Consider the following 27466-nt stretch of genomic DNA (forward strand, 5'->3'; position numbering starts at 1 on the left):
GGTTCAATCAACCTCAATAAAAGATAGAAAAATGACAAGTGAAGCATATGATTAAGCACCTGGAAATATCTTTAAGCAATCTGGGTATCTTGAAATTAGAGAAAACTTTAAGCTTAGGTATGATGTGTGCAATTCTCCGTGTAATTCATCACTACTATGTACACTTTTTTTCATGGTTAGAATGAAAACAGGCCTTTGAAAGATACAAATGCATCCCTGTTTTCACCACGTACTATTAGATTCACTCTATGCAGATCTCCACAACAAGCACATCTTTTCAACACACATCATCTATGAATTAAGTGGGAAGGGTGCTTTTGTTACCTTAGCAATAACAGACAAACTTTTTTATGCCTAGTCCAAATATCATCTGCTCCCAGCTCTAATGCCTATCATCACAAGCCTTGTTATCAGGTCATATGATGCAAAGTGCCACCCAGCCCAATGGTACTCATATGGTTCTGCAATAGTGGGGCACTACCTATGGTGTCTAGCATGTAGCATAGTGTGCGTTATGCACTTCCTTAGATGGGCAAGATCCAAGTCATCATGTATCAACAGCTAATTTATTACTTTGGTCTCCATGATGTTGACATGGATGCTCATACTTTGTACTGCATCTTTATCTGGCAACAGTGAAGTGCAGCCAACATGCACATGAACTATATTTCTGTATACTCTATGATGTGATAACCCCAAGTTGGAGAAGCAAGTATTAAGAAACAAGTCAAAACCTCTGAACACACCACAAAGAGAAGTACCAACAGCTTTACCTAATGTCCTAGTCATCAAATCATGAAAATTAATGCATTTCCCAATAAGAAATGTACCTGCACAACATAAAGCATTCTGAGCAAATTTACATATAATCAAACTTAAGTTCTAATTCATGACTGCTTGCAAGTCACAATTGTGTTTGGTCACATGGCCAAACATTTCGTATATCCTTTCACCATTTGGTCTTTAGAAATTGAAGAACTAGAGCAAAGAACAAGAATTCCTTTTTTTAAGGGGACTAACAAGCCATTTTAAAAGAGGGCACAAATACATGCCTGAGATCAATCAGGATTTGGAAGAGTAGCTTACAATTATGTTTTTACCAAATGGTCAGTCTTAGCCACAATTATGTTTTTACCAAATGGTCAGTCTTATCTTTACTGTCATCATGTTGCTTCCAGAGATGATGACAAGACTCAAAAGTATACAGCTCTTTTCCATGGCAAAATATTGAGTTAATAATTTCATCATTAAGCTAACCACCACGTGCATAACATGAGAGGCATCTAAGATTAATAATGCAAGAACTGGCCCTAATTTGAGATGGCAATGAAGTGTAATTGTGTGTAGCCACAATCTTTGCCTCTGCCATGTTTTTGGTGTGGCATCACTGCCTTCCGCAACCAGTTATTTGAAAAGCCTGAAATATGACAGTTTCTGAAGTTGGTTTTCTGTAAATGACTGGGTCAATCTTTTTTAATAAAATAATGATAGTAATAATAATAATAGTATTAATTCTTTCTCCCCTCTCCCCAGGGATATATAGGGGAGAAAGAATACTTCCCACGTATTCCCTGCATGTCATAGAAGGCGACTAAAAGGGGAGGGAGCGGGGGCTGGAAATCCTCCCCTCTCTTTTTTTTTTACTTTCCAAAAGAAGGAACAGAGAAGGGGGCCAAGTGAGGATATTCCCTCAAAGGCCCAGTCCTCTGTTCTCGCTAATGTGGGAAACGGCGAATAGTTTGAAAGAAGTAATAATAATAATAATAATAATAATAATAATATTTTTATTATTATTTTCATTTATTATTAGGGGTGGAATTATTATTATCATTATTATTATTATTTATTTATTTTGCTTTGTCGATGTCTCCCGCATTAGCGAGGTAGCGCAAAGAAACACGAAAGAATGGCCCAACACACCCACATAAACATGTATATACATACACGTCCACACACGCAAATATACATACCTATACATCTCAATGTACACATACATATACACACACAGACATATACATATATACACATGTACATAATTCATACTGTCTGCCTTTATTTACTCCCACTGCCACCTCGCCACACATGGAATAACAACTCCCTACCCCCTCATGTGTGCAAGGTAGCACTAGGAAAAGACAACAAAGGCCCCATTTGTTCACACTCAGTCTCTAGCTGGCATGTAATAATGCACCAAAACCACAGCTCCCTTTCCACATCCAGGCCCCAGAACTTTCCATGGTTTGCCCCAGACGCTTCACATGCCCTGGTTCAATCCATTGACAGCACATCGACCCCAGTATACCATAACGTTCTAATTCACTCTATTCCTTGCACGCCTTTCACCCTCCTGCATGTTCAGGCCCCGATCACTCAAAATCTTTTTCACTCCATCTTTCCACCTCCAATTTGGTCTCCCACTTCTCCTCGTTCCCTCCACCTCTGACACATATATCCTCTTGGTCAGTCTTTCCTCACTCATTCTCTCCATGTGACCAAACCATTTCAAAACACCCTCTTCTGCTCTCTCAACCACATTCATTTTATTTCCACACATCTCTCTTACCCTTACGTTTCTTACTCGATCAAACCACCTCACACCACATATTGTCCTCAAACATCTCATTTCCAGCACATCCACCCTCCTGCACACAACTCTATCCATAGCCCACGCCTCGCAACCATACAACATTGTTGGAACCACTATTCCTTCAAACATATCCATTTTTGCTTTCCGAGACAATGTTCTAGACTTCCAAACATTCTTCAAGGCTCCCAGAATTTTTGCCCCCTCCCCCACCCTATGATACACTTCCGCTTCCATGGTTCCATCTGCTGCCAGATCCACTCCCAGATATCTAAAACACTTTACTTCCTCCAGTTTTTCTCCATTCAAACTTACCTCCCAACTGACTTGACCCTCAACCCTACTGTACCTAATAACCTTGCTCTTATTCACATTTACTCTTAACTTTCTTCTTTCACATACTTTAACAAACTCAGTCACCAGCTTCTGCAGTTTCTCACATGAATCAGCCACCAGCACTGTATCATCAGCGAACAACAACTGACTCACTTCCCAAGCTCTCTCATCCACAACAGACGACATACTTGCCCCTCTTTCCAAAACTCTTGCATTCACCTCCCTAACAACCCCATCCATAAACAAATTAAACAAATTATTATTATTATTATTATTATTATTATTATTATAAAAAAAAATCATCCCTTTACTACATCCACTGTTAGTCAGTTTGGAAACAATCTTTCATCCTAGAACTTACCAATTCTGCTTAAACTATAGCAGCACAAGGAAGAAAGTACTGTACTACAAGCCATGCCAATAACATTCAACTTTTTCTTTCTGGCTTAAGAGATGATTTTCAAACAGCAACAAATTCAATTATTATTGTTAATAATATAACCCTATTTATGGGGCTCCAGTACCTTAGAGGCCTTGCTACAATCATAAGCAGAAAAATGTTGAATTCCTTTGAAACAAGAAATTCCTTAGCAGGATAATGATATAGTACTGCCAAAGGTGAATTTTCACTTGTGGGCAACCATAAGTAGGCAAAGTCCAGCATCACCTACTGATTCGGTAATACCAATGCATATTGTCCTAATGATATCTAAATTACAATATGAAAGGCTGAACACAAAATGGAGAGACATATCACAATCATTATGATAAAATCTGGATAAAAAAATATAAGCAATCTTCCAAACAATAATTAAAGCTGTGAAAGGTTTCCAGTTTACCAATCAGCACAAAAAATGCACTCTATACTACAATATAACTTTCCACCTCATCTGTCATAATCACTATATTTACAGATGGTCATATTAGATGCATTAGAATAAAGATATTTCCTTCAAATATTCAACCCACAACTGTTTAGCAATGCTCCCCAACAATGAAACTGCATTAATTAAGATGTACTAATCTGGGTTATAAACTACCCCAATGCACATAACCATGTCTTTCTCTTTGATATTAGAACCTAATACACTGCTGATGCACTTATCACCAAAATTCTCCTTACTATACTCGGACCAATCTTTTTTTATCCATGATGCAATGTGATACCAACAATAGTCCAAAACATTTTAGAAAGCAAGTTCAACCAGGGGTTAATGAGACAAAACTACTTAGTTCCATTACCTAGCTAATAGGATGCTAAGAGATCAATGTTTTTTTAACCACTCTGCTGTCCAGTGAGAAATATCACAAAAGAAAAACAAAAATGTATCCAAACACAGCAATACTATCTCACAAGAGATTGTAAAATGATAGGGGAATGAAAGGGAATATCATGTATCAATCAAATGTAACAAATCTAACAAAATATAAATGAAAACTCCATCACAAAGACTCTACCAGCTGCGCACTTTATTCTGTTCAGTTTAAATTATTTCAGATCTATTCAAGAAGTTACAATACTTCAACCCTGATCTGCAATCCCTCTTGAAAAACTTTATTGGCGGGCTTTACCGACAAGAGAGAGAATATACAAAAATATATTGATTACATCGAGATACAGAGTGAGTGCAGCAAACACATATTCCTCAGGAGAAATTGAGAACTTGTGGTTTCCTCCAATCATAAGTTGAGTGTCGTAGATAAGGTAGAAAGAAAACAGCAGCGCACCAAGACAGGAGTACACTATGTTCATAATCTGAAAATAAAGATATTAATAATATCTATCAATGTATATTTTTTCATACTGATTGCCAATTTCCATGTGTGGACACTAGGCAAAATGTCAACATTTGTGTGGGTACTCTTTACCAATACCAACTGCAGCTTCACAAAAGTAACTTTTAGAGGGTTTTCCTACAATTCTTGACATCTGAAAGGAGTATAAAGTACATTTACAATCAAATTCAATAAGCAATTTTTTTGTGGATAACTAAAGGGTTGATAGAGATGCTTTGTGGAAGGTTTTAAGAGTATATGGTGGGAGGTAAGTTGTTAGAAGCATTGAAAAGTTTTTACCAAGGATGTAAGGCATGTGCATGAGCAGGAAGAGAGAAGAGTGATTGGTTCTCGGTGAATGTTGGTATGCGGCAGGAGTGTATGATGTCCCCACGGTTGTTTAATTTGTTTATGGATGGAGAGGTTAGGGAGGTAAATGCAAGAGTTTTAGAGAGAGGGGTGAGTATGCAATCTGTTGTGGAAAAGAGGGCCTGGGAAGTGAGTCAGTTGTTGTTGGCCAATGATACAGCTCTAATGGCTGATTTGTGTGAGAAACTGCAGAGGTTGGTGACTGAGTTTGGAAAAGTGCGTGAAAGGAGAAAGTTGAGAGTAAATGTGAATAAGAGCAAGGTTATTGGGTTCAGTAGGGTTGAGGGACAAGTTAATTGGGATGTAAGTTTGAATGGAGAAAAATTGGAGGAAGTGAAGTGTTTCAGATATCTGGGAGTGGATTAAGCAGCAGATGGAACCATGGAAACAGATGTGATCACTTGGTGGGGGAGGGGGCGAAGGTTCTAGGAGTGATGAAGAATGTGTGGAAGGAGAGAACATTATCTGAGAGAGCAAAAATGGGTATGTTTGAGGGAATAATACTTCCAATAATGTTATATGCTTGTGAGGCATGGGCTATATATAGATAAGGTTGTACGGAGGAGGGTGGATGTATTGGAAATGAAATGTTTGAGGAATATAAGTGGTGTGAGGTGGTTTGATTAAGTAATGTAAGGGTAAGAGAAGTGTGGAAATAAGATTATGGTTGAGGGAGCAGAAGAGGGTGTGTTGAAGTGGTTTGGACATATGGAGAGAATGAGTGAGGAAAGATTGACAAAGGGGATATATGTGTCAGAGGTGGAGGGAACTAGGATAAGCAGGAGACCAAATAGGAGGTGGAAGAATGGAGTGAAAAAGATTTTGAGCGATCGGGGCCTCAACATACAGGAGGGTGAGAGGTGTGCAAGAATAGAGTGAATTGGAACGATGTGGTATACTGGGGTTAACATGCTGTCAATGGACTGAATCACGGCTTGTGAAGCTTTTGGGGTAAACCATGGAAAGGTCTGTGGGGCCTGGATGTAGGTAGGGAACTGTGATTTTGGTGCATTATGCATGACAGCTAGAGAATGAGTGTGAACAAGTGGGGCTTTTTGTCTATTCCTTGTGATGCCTCAATGTAGCAGGGGATAGCAATGCTGTTTTCCTGTGGGGTGGGGGAGCGACAGGAATGGATGAAAGCAAGCAAGTATGAATATGTATGTGTAGGTATGTAATGTCTGTGTATGTATATGTTGATATGAATATGCATGTATATGCGCGTATGTGGGCGTTTATGTACAAATATGTACATACGATTGGATGGGCCATTCTTAGTCTGTTTCCTGGCACTACCTCGCTGATGCGGGAAACAGCGATTATGGGTAATAAATAAATAAAGGCAAGGTTTCTCTCACCTTATTATGTGCCATCATAAGGGAATTCAAGAAAACATCAACACTATCTTTTGACAAAGATGCAGGTTTGTGTGGGTAACTGGATGTGAATGGACTTGAGGAAAATTTAACAGAATAGAAGATCTACATGTATTTACGCAACCTAATGTTAGGCTTTTGCCAGATGAGGCCGAGATGTAGGGTGCCTTGAGCAGAATGTAGTGAAGGGCAAGATATCATGCTTTGAAGATGAAACAGATGATGGAAGCCTGACACTGTGGTCCATGGTTGGGGGTTAGGGTTACAGGCCTGCATAGTTCCATCCACAGCCTTGTTTTTTTTTTGTTTTTTTTTTCGCTGTCTCCCGCGTTTGCGAGGTAGCCATATCCACTACATTTCCTCAAAGTTCTCTCCATTCAAATTCACTCTCCAACCAACCTCTCTGTCTGCCCTGCTAATCATAAAATCTTAATCTAATTTACATTAACTCTCAACTTTCTCCTTTCACAAACTCTCCTATTTAGAAATGAGATTCTGTCATTTCTTACCAAAATCTGCCATCAAAGCTGTGTCATCAGCAAACAGCAACTGACACTGCCCTAGACCACCAACCCCCAAAAGACTGCAGACCTGCCTTTCTCTCAAAAACCCTCAAATTCACCTTTTTCACCACCCCACCTGGAAGCAGCTTAAACAGCCTCATACTACGATTTCAAGCACCATTGCCACAGTCCCACCTTTACTGGAATCACTCACCTTCCCGTCTTCATACTTGCACACATGACTTACTCTTCTGATAAAAAGTACCTACTGCTTCTGATAGCTTTTTCCCCACATTTGTAACATCTTCTACAAGATATCTCTATCAACCTCAATGAATGTACATGTACACTTCCAAATCACACGACTCCTTCCATGTAGATACCATACAAACATCTCTCTTTTCTCTTTCACTAACATACATTCCACTTTCTGCATACCTCAGTGCCTCTCAAAATACCTTCCACTCTTCGTACACTCTCGTGTCATTTACTCTCATGTTATTCCTCTCTATGCTTAATCTTTCTTGGTTTCTCTGCACACATGCCTGTCTTCCATGCTCACTTACTTTCAACCTTCCACCCTTGCCATCTATTTTCCTAAAGCAACTACAAACCATCACACTCACTTCTAAGAAATTATCAAACATCCCACCTGCTGCCCCTATTAGCATATTCATATACAATCCCTTATTTGCATGCATGTCAGTTAGAGTTTAATCCAATAAAGTTTAATGACCCCAACCCCACACATCCACATATAAATGAACCTTTTTTTTTTAACAATGATCCCAATTACGATTCCATTTGCAGCACACAAATTGACAAACTTTTCTCCAATTTAACAACCTAGGTGCTTCATACCCTCAACTACCACATCAAACCCCTTCTGCATTCAAATTATCCATAAGATGACTTGCATCTAAGTCTTCTCTCTTCCCCACTCCTCTCATAACCCAGATCTCACAGTCTATTTTCATTCTCACCCACCTCAGTCTTGACCTCACTTCCTTACATTCCTCAACACATTCCCACAGCTCCTCCATTAAAAAAGCTGCCCACTACTTTATTCTCATCACACAAATCCCAGACTTTATCCCTCACACAATTTCTCTGCCCTTTCAGCTCAGTTTCCCTCATATCCAGAACATTCAGGTTCCCCTCCTCAAAAATAGCAACTGTCTATCCCATCTTCTCATCTTGGTGACATCTATGTAACTTCAGATACTCCAGCTTTGAGCCTTCAGAAAACCATACTCAGCTCTTTCCTCAGCTCCTTCATTTGGAAAAGGTCTAACCAAGGAGGGGAGAGTTTCAATCCCCCAATTACTCACCAAGGAAAACACGCAGAAGATATGAGAGTAGTGTGCTTAATCCTCTATCCCCATGTATACAGGAAATTTGTTGCTTCAGAATAAATAATTGCACATATTATGTCGTTGAGTGTTAGGTGAAAGACGGAGAGAAAACCAGTGTTTGTGGACTGACTTCCTGCAACCTATATATGAAATAAAGAAGGAAAGACAGCAACTTAGGTCAGGGCAGGGAAATATGATAACCACTGTGGTGCTGGCTCATTACACTTCTGTCACTAATCCTCCCAAAACCCAAGCAATATCATACCCCCAGTCAGTGTCTACCTAACACATATTACTATTACATATCATTTTCCCTGAAATCATAAATTCATTCTTCTAGGGTAGATTCTGAATGATCCTTTTACTAACTTCCAATAACTAGGTGCACATATTCCCAATCATTAGACACTTAGCTCAAGGTTCTACTTTAATACATCTATGCTCTTCATTTGACAATTATTCAAGCTTAAAATTATCACCACTTCAAGAAATTTTCATGACAGAACTTCCCAGAAATATGAGTATGGCTTATAAGTGAAAATATATAATGAGACTTCAAAAATAAAACAATATCTTGTGCACAAGACAAAAATCATAATTTGTACTCACCGGGTTGTTAAGAATCATAGCTAGGAGGCCAAACATGATGAGGATGATGATAGAAACAAATACAAACATTCCACAGGTTGTGAAGTCAAACCTGTTGGATTAATGTCAAATTAGTACGAATAAAAGACCACTACTACTCTTGTTGGCAATGCCTGGTTTGTTTCATTCTAATGTACAGTAACCTGAAAACTAAATAGTACAATACAATGAACTGTGTTACATTATATTCAAGGCATATACAATCAGGAAGTGTTAACAAGTAGTAATGAAATGGGAAGATGGAGTGAGTATTTTGAAGGACTGCTGAATGTGTTTGATGACAGGGTGGCAGACCTAGGATGTTTGGGTTGGGGTGGTATGCAAAGTGAGAGAGTCATGCAGAGTGATTTAGTGAAGAGGAGAGAGATGATGAAAGCTGTGCGTATAATGAAACATGGCAAGGCGGCTGGAAAGAATGGTATTGCAACTGAATTTCTAAAGAAGTGATGACAAAGGAATACAAAGGAATTCAAACAGCAACAGACTATTGGGTCCTATCAAGGCTGTTTAAGATAGAGGGAAGATATCAGAAACTCACAAAATAGTATGGTAAAATTCAGATACAATAACCAGCAAATTGTCATTTTGACTAAAGAGGCGCAAATAACAATGCAAATAATGAAAGTCGTGGACTTGAAGTGTAATCTTTACCAAGGCTATTCTAAAACATAACTATGGTACTGCTTTCAACAACTTCTTGGCAAAATGTTCCCCTTGTTAACAATCCAGTTGAAGAAAATGTACTAAAAATACAACCAGATGAATCAAGTCTTAAGATATTTGATAGATCTAATCTATCAAAGACTTTGGTCATTTTGAATCATTGTATTAGATCACCTCTAACCCTCTCTTTTCTAAGCTAAATAGATTAAAGTCGTATAATCTCTTCATAAGAATTGTTTCTCTGTCCAGGAATCATCTTCATTGCTCAACGCTGTATTCTCCGTTCTGTTTGTCTTTTTTTTAGGCATAGACCGAAAATGAACACAATATTCAAGATGTGGATGAATCAATCAACTTTAAAGAGTAAGGATGATTTCCCTGGACTTAAATTCCAAGGTTCTACCAACAAAACCAAGAATTTTGTTCACTCTTTTCACTGCCTCTGTGCACTGCTTACTTGGTTTAGGCAAAGATTCTATAAATAAAATATGTCTAAGAGATGGGTGTAATCTTACCAGTTATGTACTGCTTGAATGCACCATCCATCAACATATCCTAGAATTCAATGGTACAGTATCCCTTATCAAATTAATCAATCTCCTCCTTTTATCTTTTTTGGCCTTCCTTGCTTAATCAATCTCCTTCTTTTATCTTTTCTGGCCTTCCTTGCTTATATATCAATCTCCTCCTTTCATCTTTTCTGGCCTTCCTTGCTGGCATTTGTCTACAGTAATCCAACAATGTCAGGACTAGTTCCTTAATTTGATTTAGTGCCTACACTCTATCAACATTAACATTTACTACAAGACTAATTGCATTTGTATACATGACCTTCAGGTACATATTATCTCATATTGATCTTGGCTTCCTTATGAAAGATGTGATGTGTTTTTCCTCTCACTAGCCTAATCCAGTTCTTCTCAATTTTTACCTTTTGTCTGGTAACTTTTTTTCTTGTCTTGGTTTGTAATTCCCAACAAGCACACCTGCCAAGTTTATTAGCCAACTTGGCAACACATCTCCATATCTGCCCATATCTACCGACTCTTTTTTTTTTTTTTTACCCTTCTTGACTTACATTTGTTTTTCTCATGCAAACAAAAATGTGTATCCAGGTGACAGACAAACATATAGCCAGATAAATCCAGGGGTTAAGACAATGTTTCATCAAAAGTTTTGTACTGGCAGGACATATTAATATCAATCGTTCTCATCCTGCTAAAACTTAACAAGAATGTTTCACAGAAAGCAGCCTAAAACCTTCCTTATCTCCTACTGATCTGCAAAGAGTATGTGTTTTTGAAAGCATACATGAAACTCACTTACTTTGTCTGGAAAGCAAACACAGTAAGGGACAGTGTCACCACTAGTGTGATACCAACAGCAATTAGGATCTCGGTGCCAGTGAAAGAAGCTGCAGCAGTACCCAGCAGAAATCCTTCACATACCTGCAAATTCAAATGATTTCTGGCAAAGATATTCTCCCTGAATGTAAAGAAAACATTTCACAAACAACATGCAGTATAAAAATATAACATAGCATACTGTAAAAAAATATGAACACAAAAAAATCATATATAAATTTATTCGTCTATAATCAACTTTGTCAGTAGCTCATGAAACTCCAAGGCTGTGCTAATTCTTCTTCTTGTAACTGTTTGTCATTTTCTGCATTAGCAAGGTAATACCAGAAAAAGATCATATGCCTTGGTTCAGCATGTTGGCCCATGTGTATCACATTGATTCAATAAGTGAAACCTTTCGCACACCTTCAACCCTCCTGTATGTTCAGGTCCAGAACATTCAAAGCATCTTTCACTCAACCCTACCACCTCATCCCTGATTTCCCACTGTTCCTTGTTCCTTACACTTCCAATGGAGAAAAATTGGAGGAAGTGACGTGTTTTAGATATCTGGGAGCAGGCTTTGCAGTGGATGGAACCATGGAAGCAGAAGCGAGTTACAGGGTGGGGGAGGGGGCACAGGTTCTGGGAGTGATGAAGAATGTGTGGAAGGAGAGAACAAAAATGGGTATGTTTGAAGGAGCAGCAGTTCCAATGATGTTATATGGTTGTGAAGCATGGGCTATAGATAGGGTTGTACGGATAAGGGTGGATGTGTTGGAAATGAAATGTTAGAGGACAATATGTGGTGTGAGGTGGTTTGATCGAGTAAGTGTGATTGTGAGAGCAGAAAATGGTGTGTTGAAATGGTTTGGACAAATGGAAAGAATGAGTGAGGAAAGATTGACAAAGAGGATATATGTGTCAGAGGTGAAGGGAACAAGAAGTGGGAGACCAAATTGGAGGTGGAAGGACAGAGTGAAAAAGATTTTGAGCGATCAGGGCCTGAACATACAGGAGGGTGAGAAGCATGCAAGGAATAAGATGAATTGGAACAATGTGGTATACCAGGGTCAATGTGCTGTCAGTGGACTGAATCAGGGAATGTGAAGCATTTGGGGTAAACCATGGAAAGGTCTGTGGGGCCTGGATGTGGAAAGGGAGCTGTGGTTTCAGTGTATTACACATGACAGCTAGAGACCGAGTATGATCGAATGTGGCCTTTTTTGTCTGTCCCTGGTGCTACCTCGCTGGAAAGGTGGGGGGTGATGTTATTTTGGGTGTGGCACAGGGGTGATGGGAACGGATGAAGGCAGCAAGTATGAATAAGTACATGTGTATATACATGTATATGTCTATGTATATGTGCATGTAGGCATTTATGTATAGCATATGCATATTTATATGCGTATATATGTGTATGTGAGTGGATGGGTGTTTCTTCACCTGTTTCCTGGTGCTACCTCATTAATGCAGGAAATGGTGATCAAATAAAATGAATAAGCAATAATTGCATACTGAGAGCTAGAGATAGTACTTTAAGAAATTGTAAACTTACAGTGAAGATGCCAAGGAATATGTAGTTATGGGGAGTTCGGCGCCTCACATTTCCACAACACGATAAAGTAATGATGCAGACAAGGGTACCAGCAAGAGCTACATAAAAGAACGCAGGATTACCCCTGAAAAATGTGTTGACATCCTTGCTCAAGCTGAACACTGCCACCATTCCAAATGTCACTAAGAGCTGAGCCATCAGTATCATATAAACTTTCCTGAGAAATTGGAAAAAAAAAAAAAAGATAAAAATTCAGGGCAGTACATCCTAATGATAAGAAGTACATGGGAGGATGAATCTAGTTCTGAAGAAAGATATCAATCTTATGGAAATCTAACACATCATTATTGTCTTTACTCCTACCAGCAGAGAGGATAAAACAATCTAATATTCATTCTCTGGATACCAGCAATACTTCAAGTTATTTAATGTTCATTCACTACCCCAATAACAGAAACCAAAGGCATGATATCCTTAGTTAATTCCATGAGTAATGGGCCTCTTCAGTATCTATAAAAATCACATCAATGTCAATAATCAACAGAAACCTCATACTGCCCCTCTTATCTGGGAAAGAGGAACACAATTTTGTGTTAAAAATCGGTTTAAGGGCAATTATCCAAACACCTGCAACAAACAGCCAAATGACTACAATTAAAGCTGTTGTTAACAAAAGATGTTAAAATATGGTCAACACAATTAGCTATGGTACCTATAATGTAAATAAACTTAGTATTTATTGCTGAGAGTTCAACATAACTGGTTCAGAAGCACCAAATGACCTCTAACCAAATGCATTGGTCTGGAATACCCAAAATTTTCCCACATTACGATGAAAGGCTGTATTATTGTTGAGTACTGTATATAAGCATTTGCTGGCCTCATGTGTTATATGGTGCTCAAACTGAATATATTCTCACAGTTATCCCTCATGATGCAGAGTAATAAAGTGTTTGAGTTATCCCTCATGATGCAGAGTAATAAAGTGTTTGAGTTATCCCTCATGATGCAGAGTAATAAAGTGTTTGATACCCAACCCACTAACAATGAGTAAATGCTCTTTCAACGCTCCTAGGACTTTGTCCACAGGTTAGAAATATGGGAACATTTTCATTACCATCTAAAACTTTCCATGTGGAGTTCCCTATGAAAAGGAACACAGAGTGAGAAGTAATTCAGGATTCAATAATTCTTCAGGATGAATACTATATGTTCCCATATCTCAAGAATATACAATCTGTAACAATGCTCTTTAAATTTCTTTTAAATAACACCATATTCCCTTCAAATATACACATTCAAATTGTAATGGTACCATACTTAAAACTGGAAGAGTACTTATCTGATCAAATATAACAACAGTCGAACCTAAATTAATTTCTCTTCAAGTTTCTGAAAAGTTTAAACATTAAGTAATGTAATATTCATCTGTTTTTTAACCCCATAAATGTTTCCTACTTCTGTATGTAAACTAGCTTTGTTCAGCAAACCATATACAAACCCCTAAAAACCTAACAAGAGCATACAGAGGCAGACACGGACAAACAATATCTACATTCAATTAACTACACTTTTCTGCTTCAAAAAGTTCCCTTTTAACACTTTATATCAGAACAGATACAGCTAAGGAGGCCTCTCACCCCTTTTACAAAATTATAGGCCCAAATTTCCCCACTGTGGGAGACTGTGCTATACCACTAAGGAACAGAATACTTGATATACCATTATAAAGCTGATACATAATAATCTACCTCAGCTTTTAATATCCAATAAACCTTCATTAATACAACAAGCACATCAACATATTCAGAATATTCCTAACAGACACTGAATAAGATCATGGCAAAGGTTTCAAAATACTCTTGTACATGTCATGCATGTGAAGTAGTTACCCCATGCTTGTACAACAGCGATCAGTGCAACTGTTGCCTTCAGTCAATTCAACAGATCATTACTACGATATGAGACAGCCATTAAGGTCCTAATAATTCTCAATTAAGTGTTTTAACAACGTGTGCTTTCTTCTGATACATATTATTCATTCAAGGTCAAAGTATGATCAAACTCTTGCTGAATGGAAAAGAATATGATAAATTCATCCCCAAGAATACTATATCATTTTCTATCAGTAGCTTTTATAGATTCCTAAAACATCCTACAGAAACATCAAGAACAAGCAAAATATGGTTAACCATGACTCACCTGATGAAGCCCATCCTGATAGATTTATCTGAGAATTCCATGTTGTCACTGCCAGCCAAAGGCTCAGTGTAAGATTCATAATCATGAGACATCTTGGTACTATATTATGGGTCCTGAAAAAGGCGAACACAATAAATGTTAACTGCAATATACTTATCAGAATGTCTGTTACAAATGACATAATACTTAATTTTTTTTTTTTTTTTTTTTGCTTTGTCGCTGTCTCCCGCGTTTGCGAGGTAGCGCAAGGAAACAGACGAAAGAAATGGCCCAACCCACCCCCATACACATGTATATACATACGTCCACACACGCAAATATACATACCTACACAGCTTTCCATGGTTTACCCCAGACGCTTCACATGCCCTGATTCAATCCACTGACAGCACGTCAACCCCGGTATACCACATCGCTCCAATTCACTCTATTCCTTGCCCTCCTTTCACCCTCCTGCATGTTCAGGCCCCGATCACACAAAATCTTTTTCACTCCATCTTTCCATCTCCAATTTGGTCTCCCACTTCTCATCGTTCCCTCCACCTCCGACACATATATCCTCTTGGTCAATCTTTCCTCACTCATTCTCTCCATGTGCCCAAACCATTTCAAAACACCCTCTTCTGCTCTCTCAACCACGCTCTTTTTATTTCCACACATCTCTCTTACCCTTACGTTTCTTACTCGATCAAACCACCTCACACCACACATTGTCCTCAAACATCTCATTTCCGGCACATCCATCCTCCTGCGCACAACTCTATCCATAGCCCACGCCTCGCAACCATACAACATTGTTGGAACCACTATTCCTTCAAACATACCCATTTTTGCTTTCCGAGATAATGTTCTCGACTTCCACACATCCTTCAAGGCTCCCAGAATTTTCGCCCCCTCCCCTACCCTATGATCCACTTCCGCTTCCATGGTTCCATCCGCTGCCAGATCCACTCCCAGATATCTAAAACACTTTACTTCCTCCAGTTTTTCTCCATTCAAACTTACCTCCCAATTGACTTGACCCTCAACCCTACTGTAACTAATAACCTTGCTCTTATTCACATTTACTCTTAACTAATGCGTACTGTTTATCACAGCACATAAATCTGTCCTTAAAAAACAAAAATATGGTGCATACAAAATCTTTACCAAGTAAGTGATAACTGTCTTTCTACCAGCATTCTTCCTTACTAATTACTTAGCATGTGCCAAAGCACTTTTTTAATTGGCCCATGGTAGGAAGTAAAAGTCTGATGTATTCATTCATGTTTAATCTTCATTCACTCTAAGTAAGCCCGAAACAGCAGTATATTATACATCCAAAAATGGCATTTACCCAAGGTACCCAAGGGGAAAAAAAAATCCCTCCCAGATTATCTCTACATAGTATATGTTACTTTTAATATTACCCAACAAAGAAGTGAATTTTCCTATATGGTTACTGAAGTTGACACGGGAATGCCCTGTTAGCTGCATGAATGTTCCTTACTTATGCCATTATACAATGATTATAGGTATTTTCTTTTGAGTGATTTCATTATCTATAAACCTAAGTACATTACACACAGTTTCATCCACGATTTTACACATACCGTACTCATTATTTACCATCAACACACAATAAATATTTTTACATGAATAATGACAAAATATCTCCATTTTCATCCAAAATATAACCACATACAGGAGTAATGGTTTCTTTTATCACATAATTTATTTCCATGGCTGCCAAGGCTTCTTTCTTCCAACCCCTGATGACACAATTACATTCTGATTATTTATGGATAGCTGTGCAGTGTGATTCTTTTTTTTCTTGCTGTGTTGTTAGGTTATCAGTGACATCCTTGGATAAAGATAAGGAACCATACAATAACTGGTAAATTTTAAACACTGCCATGAAAATCTTTGCCAGACTATCAGCACATTGCAGCCACCATAGTGGACCTGTGCAATGGGATGTCAAAGGCCAAGGGTTTACAGTTACAACAGCTCTAACATTACGAAGCAACTCCTCAGAGGATTCACACAATCCTATTTGAAACTTATACAGTCAGTTCAAAGGCTGATGCTTTTTTGTTCTCAAGGATATGACATCCTTAGCACTGGCATTGCCATACACTGAAGTTCTGATGGTTTCAGTTTAGACAACCTTTCCTAATTAGGCATCTCCCATTCAGAAGAGTGCCAGCATCACATGAACTAGTTTTGTACTTTTGTACTGATTTTCCCCTCCTCCTCCTCCCTTCAAACTGAAACTTAGCAGAAGAAAATTTGCTTTCATGTAAGCTGCAAGGAACATATCAGTCTTACAACTATTTGTCATCATGAGGAAGAGTCACAGCACAAGAAGGCCTTCATATGATAATACTTTAGCAAGAAACAAGCTACAGGAATCAGTGTGTGAGAAAGTCCTGGGAGCTGATATAATCCTTGACCTATCACCAAAGTCCTACTTTAGGAAAGTAGTTAACCTACACACCCTTTCCAACCAATACTAGCACCTCACATGGCAGTCTGGCAATAAACTCGTGCTGCACCCATCACGAAGACTCACAGGCTTACCCAAAGTGAGGAAATATCCAGTCCCATCTTGATTTTGGCTCTTTTATAATTAGTAAACTATTTACTATCATGACATTCCAGTTCTGTAATATTTGTACTACCTTTATCTATGACACCTATTCCCTCAGGGAACTCCTATCAAGGGGTGGCCATGGCAAAAGAGTCTCCGCTCATCCCCATCACTACATGCCTTAATCGCATACTCCATTCCATGCATTCTTACACCATTTTTCTCCCTCCAGTATTTCTCCACCCTATTTGCCCATGTCGGTGGTCTTCCTCTCACACCAACTCCTTTAACTGTACTATCATACACTCTCCTCTTAAACTCCTTGTCTTACATTCTTTCCACATGCCCAAACCACCTCAAAATACTACGTTTCACCCATTCAACCACACTATAATTCATTCCCTGCCCTACCACATACACCCCTTCATTTCTTTCTTCGTTCCATCTAGTTACACCACATGCTCTTCTCAAATAGTTCATTTCCACAGCCTATGTGACTCATTCCATGTCCATGTCATGTTTCAGATGCATAGGTAAAGATTGGGAGGACTATGCTGCCCCTTAATCCTCTCTCCACTTCCATACTTACACCTTTATCCTTCATTATTGTATTAAGAGACCCAATGAGTTTTCTACCCTGTACTGCTCCCTCCCTTATCTCCCTTTCCATATCACTACACCTACCCAAAACAAAATCTATACTTTCACTCGGCTTCCTTTAAAACACCAATACTTTAACTTACATTTACCTTTAATCGCCTATAATAAAAACACATCATAAAACATATTTACAACCTTCTGCAACTCTTCTTCACTCTCAGCAAACAAAACAGTATCATCCACAAACAGGAATGCCACTAGCACCATATCTCTGCCATACTTCATCTCTGCACTCCTTTTCCTTAGTTTTGCTTTCATCTCTCTTATCTCTCTACCCATATATATATATATATATATATATATATATATATATATATATATATATATATATATTATTTATTTTGCTTTGTCGGTCTCCCGCGTTAGCGAGGTAGCGCAAGGAAACAGACGAAAGAAATGGCCCAACCCACCCACATACACATGTATATACATACACGTCCACCCACGCAAATATACATACCTATACATCTCAATGTACACATATATATACACACACAGACATATACATATATACACATGTACATAATTCATACTGTCTGCCTTTATTCATTCCCACCGCCACCTCGCCACACATGGAATAACAACCCCCCTCCCCCCTCATGTGTGCAAGGTAGCACTAGGAAAAGACAACAAAGGCCCCATTCGTTCACACTCAGTCTCTAGCTGTCATGTAATAACAAATATATATAAAAGCCATGGTGACATCACACAGCCCTGCCTAACACCTACGAGTATCCCAAAACTATCATTCGACTCGCCATCCACTCTTACTGACACATTTGCTCCTCTATACATAGGAGGCTTTCACACCATTCAAGTTTTCCTCCTACACCATATATCATTAACAAATCCCTAAAGCATTCCACTTGACTCTGTCATACACTTTCTCCAGATCCATAAAAGCTGCATACAACTTCTTACCTTTTGCTAAATACTTTTCCATGGTCATCTTTACTACAAAAATCTGATCCACACATCCCCATGTATTTATTCCAAAAGAAAATGGGAAACAGAAAAATAACTATATACAAAAAACCTGGGGTCGATGTGCTGTCAATGGACTGAACCAGGGAAAGTGAAGCGTTTGGGGTAAACCATGGAAAGGTCTGTGGAACCTGGATGTGGATAGGGAGTTATGGTTTCAGTGCATTAAATGACAGTTAGAGACTGAGTGTAAGCAAATGTGGCCTTTTTTGTCTGTTTTCCTGCCCTACCTCGCTGAAGCAGGGGATAGTAATGCTGTTTTCCTGTGGGGCGGGGTAGCGACAGGAATGGATGAAGACAAGCAAGTATGAATATGTACATGTATGTGTCTGCGTATGTATACGTATATGTTATGTATACGAGCATATGCAAGTGTTTAAGCACATATATGTGCATATGAGTGGATGGGCCATTCTTCGTCTGTTTCCTAGCACTACCTTGCTGACGCGGGAAACGGCAATTATGTACCTCTGACAGCAGTGAAACAGTTGCTCTGTGGGCATTACAAGAATAAGCTAAAATAACTCTTAACTCTCATTCTCTTACACATTAAAACATAAATAAGGTTACAAATGCTTCAAAAGTTAAGGATATGGATAACCTTCATTGCTACAGCCTTCCAACATAAAAGAATAAACTATAAAGCAATACATCCTGTTCTGCAATGCTATACTACCAATGCACACTAAAATTTTTCAATATACAAAGTTATGTATAATGCATCAGTGAACTGTAATGTACCTTCCTTTTTATGACTTACACCAACTTTTACATTAGGCAACCCCATATTTTCTCAGGTTTTCATGATCTTCACCACTATCGCCTTAATCATCAATATCTTGAAATGTTTATATTTACCTAATGACTGTGCTCCGCTAATTTCATTTTGTTCTCAGAACACAAAATGACCAACACAAAACCAAATTACTTTAACCAGGGATAATAGCAAAGCAAAGCAATCTGGACTTTTAATGGTCAAACATTTTACAAACTAGTTAATTTCCCCTTTGCCACCTCTGGATTATGCTGTTACACTGAGACAGACTACGCTGAGGGTAGACCCAATGTCTTGGATCAGGGATGGCTAAATGATTTGAACATTTTAGCCTAACACTTTTCCTTGACTTTTCTCATGACCCCTAGTGGACTTACGACTTATCTTTTCACTCATCAGTTATCTATGTTTTGATATCTACAAGAACTTTAATACTTAAAGTCAGCAAATCTATGAAAGACAAAATTAATCCAAACCTGTAAAATACTCTTTGTCCTACCAGTGCCAACAAATAAACAAAATAACCACTGCATAAAAACTAAAGCTCTGCCCAATTTCATCAATAGTGGTAAGTCAGCAAATATATAAAAGACAAAATTAATCCATACCTGTAAAATACTCTTAGTCCTACCAGTGCCAACTAATAAACAAAATAACCACTGCATAAAAACTAAAGCTCTGCCCAATTTCATCAATAGTGGTAAATGTTAGGAATTCTCTGCTACTCCTTACCTCTACTTCCACTTAACTGACAGTCTCCCTTGCTGCCAGTTTCCACAACTTCCACTTACCTGGTAGTTTCCCAAGGTTAGGTTAGGTTTCTTGTTCTGGTTTAACTTTTTCTTTTTAATCTTAAAGTTAAGTTAGGTAAGGGTTCTTGGATTAGAGCTGGCTCTCACTACATGGCTGTTGTTTTGCCACTGGATCACATCCCAAGAAAGGTATTAACTTATTTATATTTTGAAGATATGGCTGCAAGTCGTATAGATATCTACTAGTAACAACAAACACTGCTATAACCTTAGACGATGATGACCTGACAATTGCTGCCCCACTCAATATGACCTTACGAACCCTGAACTGCTATTGCACCACTGTGAACATCGAGTCCTGTACACGTACGTACTCACTGAAATGCTATTCTGAAGCCCAGGGAACTGATGTCACTCATTAAACTGTTCCTGAGACGTTTTGTTCATGTTCTGTATAGCTCTTCGACACACTATCCAATAGCAAGGAAAATTCCGATATATTTCCCCGACTAAGAATAAAAACAAAAACAACATTGTTCTGGTGTCATCTAAGAAATCTTAGTTTACTAAAGAAGCAAAAAGGTTACCATTTACGACTATACAATGCAGGAAGAGCAAGTTTTATCATAATTTCATATACGTGATGGTCATGACTGTCATCATGGCATTCACCAGGTAAAATGTCATCACATGACTAAGACAATGTGATCTCTTATGATTCTCAAGATCTTATTACGGAGACCTGCTCTTACATCTATCATTTCTAGTGGTAATATACACCTACTGAGTCTTTCAATGACCTTAACATATGGATAACGAAACTCACCTTCAAAACTCAGAGCTGGGGTAAAAAATCACGGAAATAACGTGTGTCAGCTGAGGAGTTCTTGCTCCTGTGTACAACCACCTCAACTGATAGCGGTGTGGTGACGTCTCTGGTGACGTCACTACTGCTACCACCACCTCGTCCACGTAATAATGATTACAACTTGAAAGCTGTAATGTTATTCTCATTTAGCTAACTACTGGACACTGTTAGGTCATACATGACCTTGCCAGCAAGGTTATTGCTGGACATTTTTTTTTCTCTCTCTCTCTCGTGGCACCTCAGGATCATGCTGAGATCAGGAAGGGTTTGAGATGGTATCCTTCATTTTGGTTTGTATTTTTCCTATATTAAGGATGGGCTTCCCTGGGGGGTGTGGTAACTATACCCCTAGTTAGAGGATGAGGTCACTATACCCCTTGTTTGTGGGTAAAGTAACGAAAACTCTAGTTTGGAGGTGAGGTAATTATGATTGTTTTGACTTAAAACACAACACTTTACCTTGACTTCACTAAGACCATATACATATTAATATTGCATGTGCTCGAATTGTCTTAAGTAGTCGAGGGAAGTGTTTAAGCCGTTGCGACTGGTGGTGTCATCATCATTTTGATGTCTATTGGCCTACAGCTTAGATAACCAACCAATCAACTTAGATTTCAAGATGATGATGACACGTAATCACTTACGATCTTTCGCTACCGTGTTGTATTTAACGAAATTAAAAAGAAAATTGATCTTTTTACTCATCGTAACTGATATTTGCATGAATCTCGATATTTGCAAACGACCCTTCTGTGAAAGTCGCCAATACAGGAATATAGAGAACTATAAGCACTAACCAATAAATATCAGTGCAACCAGTGCCTAGCCAGCTAAATAACCACAGCGTAATATGAAACACCGACATTATAAAGGACCGAAATACAATGAATTTTGTAATAATTTTAACTTTATAAAAAAAAAGATGCTGAAACCCAATCAGTGATGTCATGTTAAGAAACATCTTTTTATTAGATAAGAAGTTTTCTGAAAATTCTCCCTTCCATAAAAAAAGTTGAGGTGAATTGAGAGAGAATAAACAATAAAATGTAGTAAATATTCACATTTGAAATCAATTTCAAAAATCAGTTAATGCTTTCTGATGATAAAAAAAAAATATTCGCCATACCTTATGGCCCTAAGGGCCCTTTAACCTTAAGGAAAAAAAAAAGGAAATTGCTCGTTAATATAGCAATAAGGCAAGTTCCGGCAAGGCGCGCTGCAGCTACAGTTTCGAGGCAATTCGGGCAAACTGCACCTGAAAGTACAAACAGAGTAACATTTGAGAATTACAGAGCGGTAAGACATAGCAGACTACGTGTAATCAGTTGATTTATCTACAGTGCGGGAGGGGCTTCAGTTTGAGGGGATTAATTCCCCCCTCCCCCTCCATAAGACAATTAAAAAAGAAATACGGAGAGCAATAGTATTGTTTGTGGGGAGAAGGTATGAAGGCGCTAGTTTGGCGAAATCACGAAGATATACTTCCAAGGCAAGGCTGGAGGAAACTTGGTCACCAAGTGTCATTTGAGTTAATTACATCAAAACAAACACAAGCACCATGTGGTACACAAGGTGTACACTTCCCCATTTGGGAAGTTGGAGTCATATGCCGGACAAGGCTTTCCACGAAAAGAAATGAATGTATTTCCTGGTTAGAAGGTGTCCGGATAACATGTTAACTTTAGGATATATTTCACAATTCCCTCAACTCGTCTATCAAAGTAGTTTATGGTTTCATCAATTTCTGATGCGCATTCAACAAGAGAGCAACCAAACGAATAATACCCATTAAAAAATAATGAAAAATGCATGATAACAGTAATCGTATGATATATCGCAAAATATCAATAAATAAGAATTTAAATGAACTACAGAAAGCGCTGGTTCGCTTAACCAGGGCGAGGCAGGTCGCTTGAGGTGAACCCTGAGCACACGAAATTATTGACAATGTCTGCTACAACTGCTGCCACATCGTTACCACCACTCGAAAAAGTGAGTGCCAAAGACTGGCATTTGAAGATATACAATAAAATATTAAAATTCTCTAATCTCTTATAAATGACTTCAGTATCACAAAATAAGGCACACACCTTAACAGGATGTTATTGTAGAAAAACTTGAGTTAATACATCTTCATCCAGTGGATCCTCGGCATCGCTTGCTTGCAGAGTTGCCATGTCCTTCCTTTTTTCTGCTGGCTTCCAGGTTCATGTGCCGCTTTTGCCACTGACCAACCTTACCTTGTTTCACAAGTGATATCCAGGGGAGGCACTGATGATAAGATACATACCCTCCCTCTGTCGCAAGGGAGCTTGACGCGATTGGCTGCAGTGGACACCTGGAGTGTATTTGCCTGCTTGGTTTTATTATAATAAGATAGGAATACACCCTCTCAACACATACAGAGTAGAGGTGGAACCAAAGGGTTGCACATAAATATGAAAGGCCACGAAGTACGAACTAATTGTGGCCATGTTCATTTGTTTATAGTTGAGAGTTGTGCCGTATCACTAATACTTACAGTAAATCCCTCCACTGATCTTGCAGCTTATCTAAGTTTCCGCCTTTTACGAGTGTAAGAAAATGAACTGCCAGTTATACACTGAACTCGATGTACCCCCGAGAAAACTGCGAACGTTTCCCTTTTACATATTATTCAGTGTAAAGTTCTATTTCAGTGAATTCTCCATATATTCAAAATGGTGTGTGCAACACACTAATGAGGTTTCCAAGTCATATCCTAAACATTTTCTCGAGACCTTAATCCATTGTTTTTATCATGTACACAGAGAACGGCTGAGCATAAGGTAAACATTTCCATTCTCCATCCCGCAGCCACGTCAGCCTTGAAGTGTGTGACAGGTGACTTGCATTCTGCTCAGTTGATGTCGTGTACCACTGGAAGAATGAAACGCACGTGCTCTAGCAGATGTTCATGAGATTCCCACCATCGGAACATTGTTAAGCTGCCTTTTCTGCCTCAGATGGTAATCCCGGAGCTCTGCTAGCCACTACCCATATCACGTAAACTTCACGTGCTTCATTGTGAGGTTATAACAGACTGGGTTATTATGTCTTTTACTTCCAGTTACGAGATAACACCAACCATCGTCGGTACAGCTGCAATACCTCCATGATAAATTCCTTGTGTTAATGATTTTCTTAGATTTATTTGGTTGCACAAGGCTGAGTTTTCTGTGACAAAAAAGTGAGATAAATGAACCCAAGGGAGTGGCTGAGGAATGGGAGATACGAAGGGAAGCAGTGCTGGCATGTGTAAGAGATGCATGTGACATGCAAAAGGTGGGAGGTGGACAGAGTATAAAGGGTAATGAGTGGTGGGTTGAAGAAGTAAAGTTAGTAGTGAAAGAAGAGAGGCGTTTGGGGGTGCTTAAAGGGAAGGAATGCAAAGGAATAGTGGATGTATAAGAGAAATCGGTAGCAGGTCAAGAGGAAATTGTAGGGGTTGAAAAAAGAGGGCAAGCGGGAGGTGGGGTGAGTTTCTGTAAACATCAGAGATAATACAGTGTTTCAGAAGGAGGTAGATAATGTGAAAAAAAAAAGAGAACATTTTCAAACATCGGCAAAAGGGGAAGTAATAATAGGTTGCGATGAAGAAAGAAGGAGATACAGTGAGTATTCTGGCGGGCTGTTGAATGCATTTGATGATAGTGGTAAATATAGGGTGTTTGGGTTGAGGTGGTAAGCAAAGTGAGAGAGTCCTGGAGAGTGGTGTGGTGAAGAGACAAGTGGTGGTAAAAGCCTTGCATAAGATGAAATAAGGCAAGGCGGCTGGAGTGGACGGTATTGCAGGAAAATCTATTGGGATAGGTGATTGTGTTGTTGATTGTCTGGAAAGGATTTTCAGTGTATGTATAGATCATGGAGAAGCACCAGAGGATTGGCAGAATGCATATACACTGCCAGTGTATAAAGATAAAGGGTTTAAAGGTGAGTATTCAAACTACAGGGGTATAATTAAGTTTGTCGAGTATACCTGGTAAGCTGTATGGGAGGGTATTGATCGAAGGAGTGAAGTACATACAAAGCATCAGACTGGAGAGGAGCAGTGCGGCTTTAGAAGTGGTAGCAGATGTGTGGATCTCATGTTTGCTTTAAAGAGTGTGTATAAGAAATACTTGGAGAAACAGAGGGATTTGGATGTGGCATTTATGGAACTGGAGAAAGTGTATATGATGCAAGTTGATAAAGATGCTTTGTGGAAGGTTGTAGAATTTACAGTATGGAAAGCAACTAGAACCAGAGTAGTTCTTATGAAGGGTATATGGCATGTTTACCAGTAGGAAGAGAGGAGAGTGAATGGTTTCAAGTTAAGACTGCTCCGTAGCTGAGGTGTCAATGTTACCATAGTTGTTCAATTTATTCACGGATGGGGTGGTGAGAGAGGTAAATGCGAGAATCTTGGAGAGAAGGGCGAGTATGCAGTCTGTGGGGATGAGAGGGCCTGGGAAATAAATAAGTTCTTCATTGCTGAAGATGCAGCACTATGGCAGATTGAGTGAGAAACTGCAAAAGCTGATGCCTGTGTTTGGAATTGTGAATGGAGAAAGTTGAGAGTAAATATGAATAAAAGAAAAGTTACTAGGTTTAGCAGGATTGAGGGACAGGTCAACTGGGGTGTGAGGAAGTGATTTTAGATACCTGGGAGTGGACCTGGCACTGAATGGAACCATAGAACAAAAGTGAATCATAGGGTTCGGAAGGGGTGGAAGGTTTTGGGAGCCATGAAGAATGTGGAAAAAAATAATATTATCTGGAAGGGCAAAATGGGTGTTTGAAGGAACAGTAGTCCCTACAACATTACATGGTGCGAGGCAAGGGCTATAGTTAAGGGTGTGTGGAGGAGGGAGGGATGTGTTAGAAATGAAATGTTTGAGGACAATATGTGAAGTGAGGTGGTTAGATTGGGTAAGTAATGAAGGAGTAAGAGAGATGAGTGGTAATAAAAAGTATGGCTGAGAAAGCTGAAGAGGATGTGCTTAAATGGTTTGGGTACAAGGAAAGAATGAGTGAGAAAAGATTGACAAAGAGGATTTATGGGTAAGAAGTGGAGGGAACAATGAGAATGAGAACACCAAATTGGAGATGGATGGATGGAGTGAAAAAGATTTTGTGTGATTGGAGCCTGAACATGCAGGAGGGTTAAAAGCATACATGGGATATAGTAAATTGAAACAATGTGGTATAATGGGGTCAATATGCTGTCAATGTAGTGATTGAAACTGGATAAATGATCCCATATTTCAGGTGCCTGCAGCCCACAGTCCACTACTGGGCTTTTCTTGGCTTGTTGAAATGGTTTCAATTTATATTTTATCATACTCGCTCGCCGTTTCCCGCATCAGCAAGGTGGTGCCAGGAAAGAGATGACAAACGGCCCATATACACATTATTTATTATACTTGATCGCCGTTTCCTGCGTCAGTGAGGTAGCACCAGAAAACAAACGAAGAACAGCCCATCTTCATATACACAAATTAATACCCATACATGCACATAGACATATATACACATGTAAATATTCCTACTTGCTTGCCTTCATCATTACCCCTGCTTCAGCGAGATAGCACTAGGAAAACAGACAAAAAAAGGCCACATTCATTCACACTCAGTCTCTAGATGTCATGTGTAATGCACTGAAACCACAGCTCCCTATCCACATCCAGGCTCCACAGACTTTTCCATTGTTTACCCCAGACACTTCAAATGCCCTGGTTGATGGCACGTCAACTCTGTTATACCAAAAGGTTTCTATTTATTTTTTTTTTCATTTTGCTTTGTCGCTGTCTCCCGCATTAGTGAGGTAGCGCAAGGAAACAGACAAAAGAATGGCCCAACCCACCCACATACACATGTATATACATACACGTCCACACACGCAAAATATACATACCTATACATCTCAATGTATACATATATATACACACACATGCATATACATATATACACATGTACATAACTCATACTGTCTGCCTTTATTCATTCCATCGCTACCTCGCCACACATGGAATAACCAAAAGGTTTCTATCTTATGCATAACCCTTCAATGTCCTAAAAGCAAAATACATCAGAAACCCATAAACTGTTGACTGATACACTACATATAAGGTAAATACAC

At 38.9% G+C, this 27466-nt stretch overlaps 1 protein-coding gene across 1 annotated transcript; it reads right to left on the minus strand.

Moving 5' to 3' along the window:
- Positions 1-552: 552 nt before the first annotated feature.
- On the minus strand, positions 553-21410 carry Lfg (Glutamate NMDA receptor-associated protein 1 lifeguard). Its single transcript, XM_071664346.1, has 6 exons — positions 21283-21410; positions 14714-14826; positions 12512-12728; positions 10937-11058; positions 8909-8999; positions 553-4676 (listed from the first exon to the last, which is right to left on the minus strand). The coding sequence occupies exons 2-6, from the start codon at positions 14803-14805 to the stop codon at positions 4476-4478; spliced, it is 723 nt and encodes a 240-aa protein (XP_071520447.1). The 5' UTR covers positions 14806-14826; positions 21283-21410; the 3' UTR covers positions 553-4475.
- Between the last annotated feature and the right edge of the window lie 6056 nt (positions 21411-27466).

Source organism: Panulirus ornatus, chromosome 8, assembly GCF_036320965.1.
Source record: "Panulirus ornatus isolate Po-2019 chromosome 8, ASM3632096v1, whole genome shotgun sequence".
Taxonomy (NCBI): Eukaryota; Metazoa; Arthropoda; class Malacostraca; order Decapoda; family Palinuridae; genus Panulirus; species Panulirus ornatus.

Bases quoted from the DNA above. Each gene is read 5' to 3' on its own strand.
- Lfg (XM_071664346.1), bottom strand. From the start codon at position 14,805: ATGTCTCATGATTATGAATCTTACACTGAGCCTTTGGCTGGCAGTGAC. The intron at 9,000-10,936 runs GTAAGTGAGTTT...TTAATCCAACAG, and splicing joins GTGTTTGCTTTCCAGACAAA to GTTTGACTTCACAACCTGTG. The intron at 4,677-8,908 runs GTGAGTACAAAT...CTTTATTTTCAG, and splicing joins CTATGATTCTTAACAACCCG to ATTATGAACATAGTGTACTC.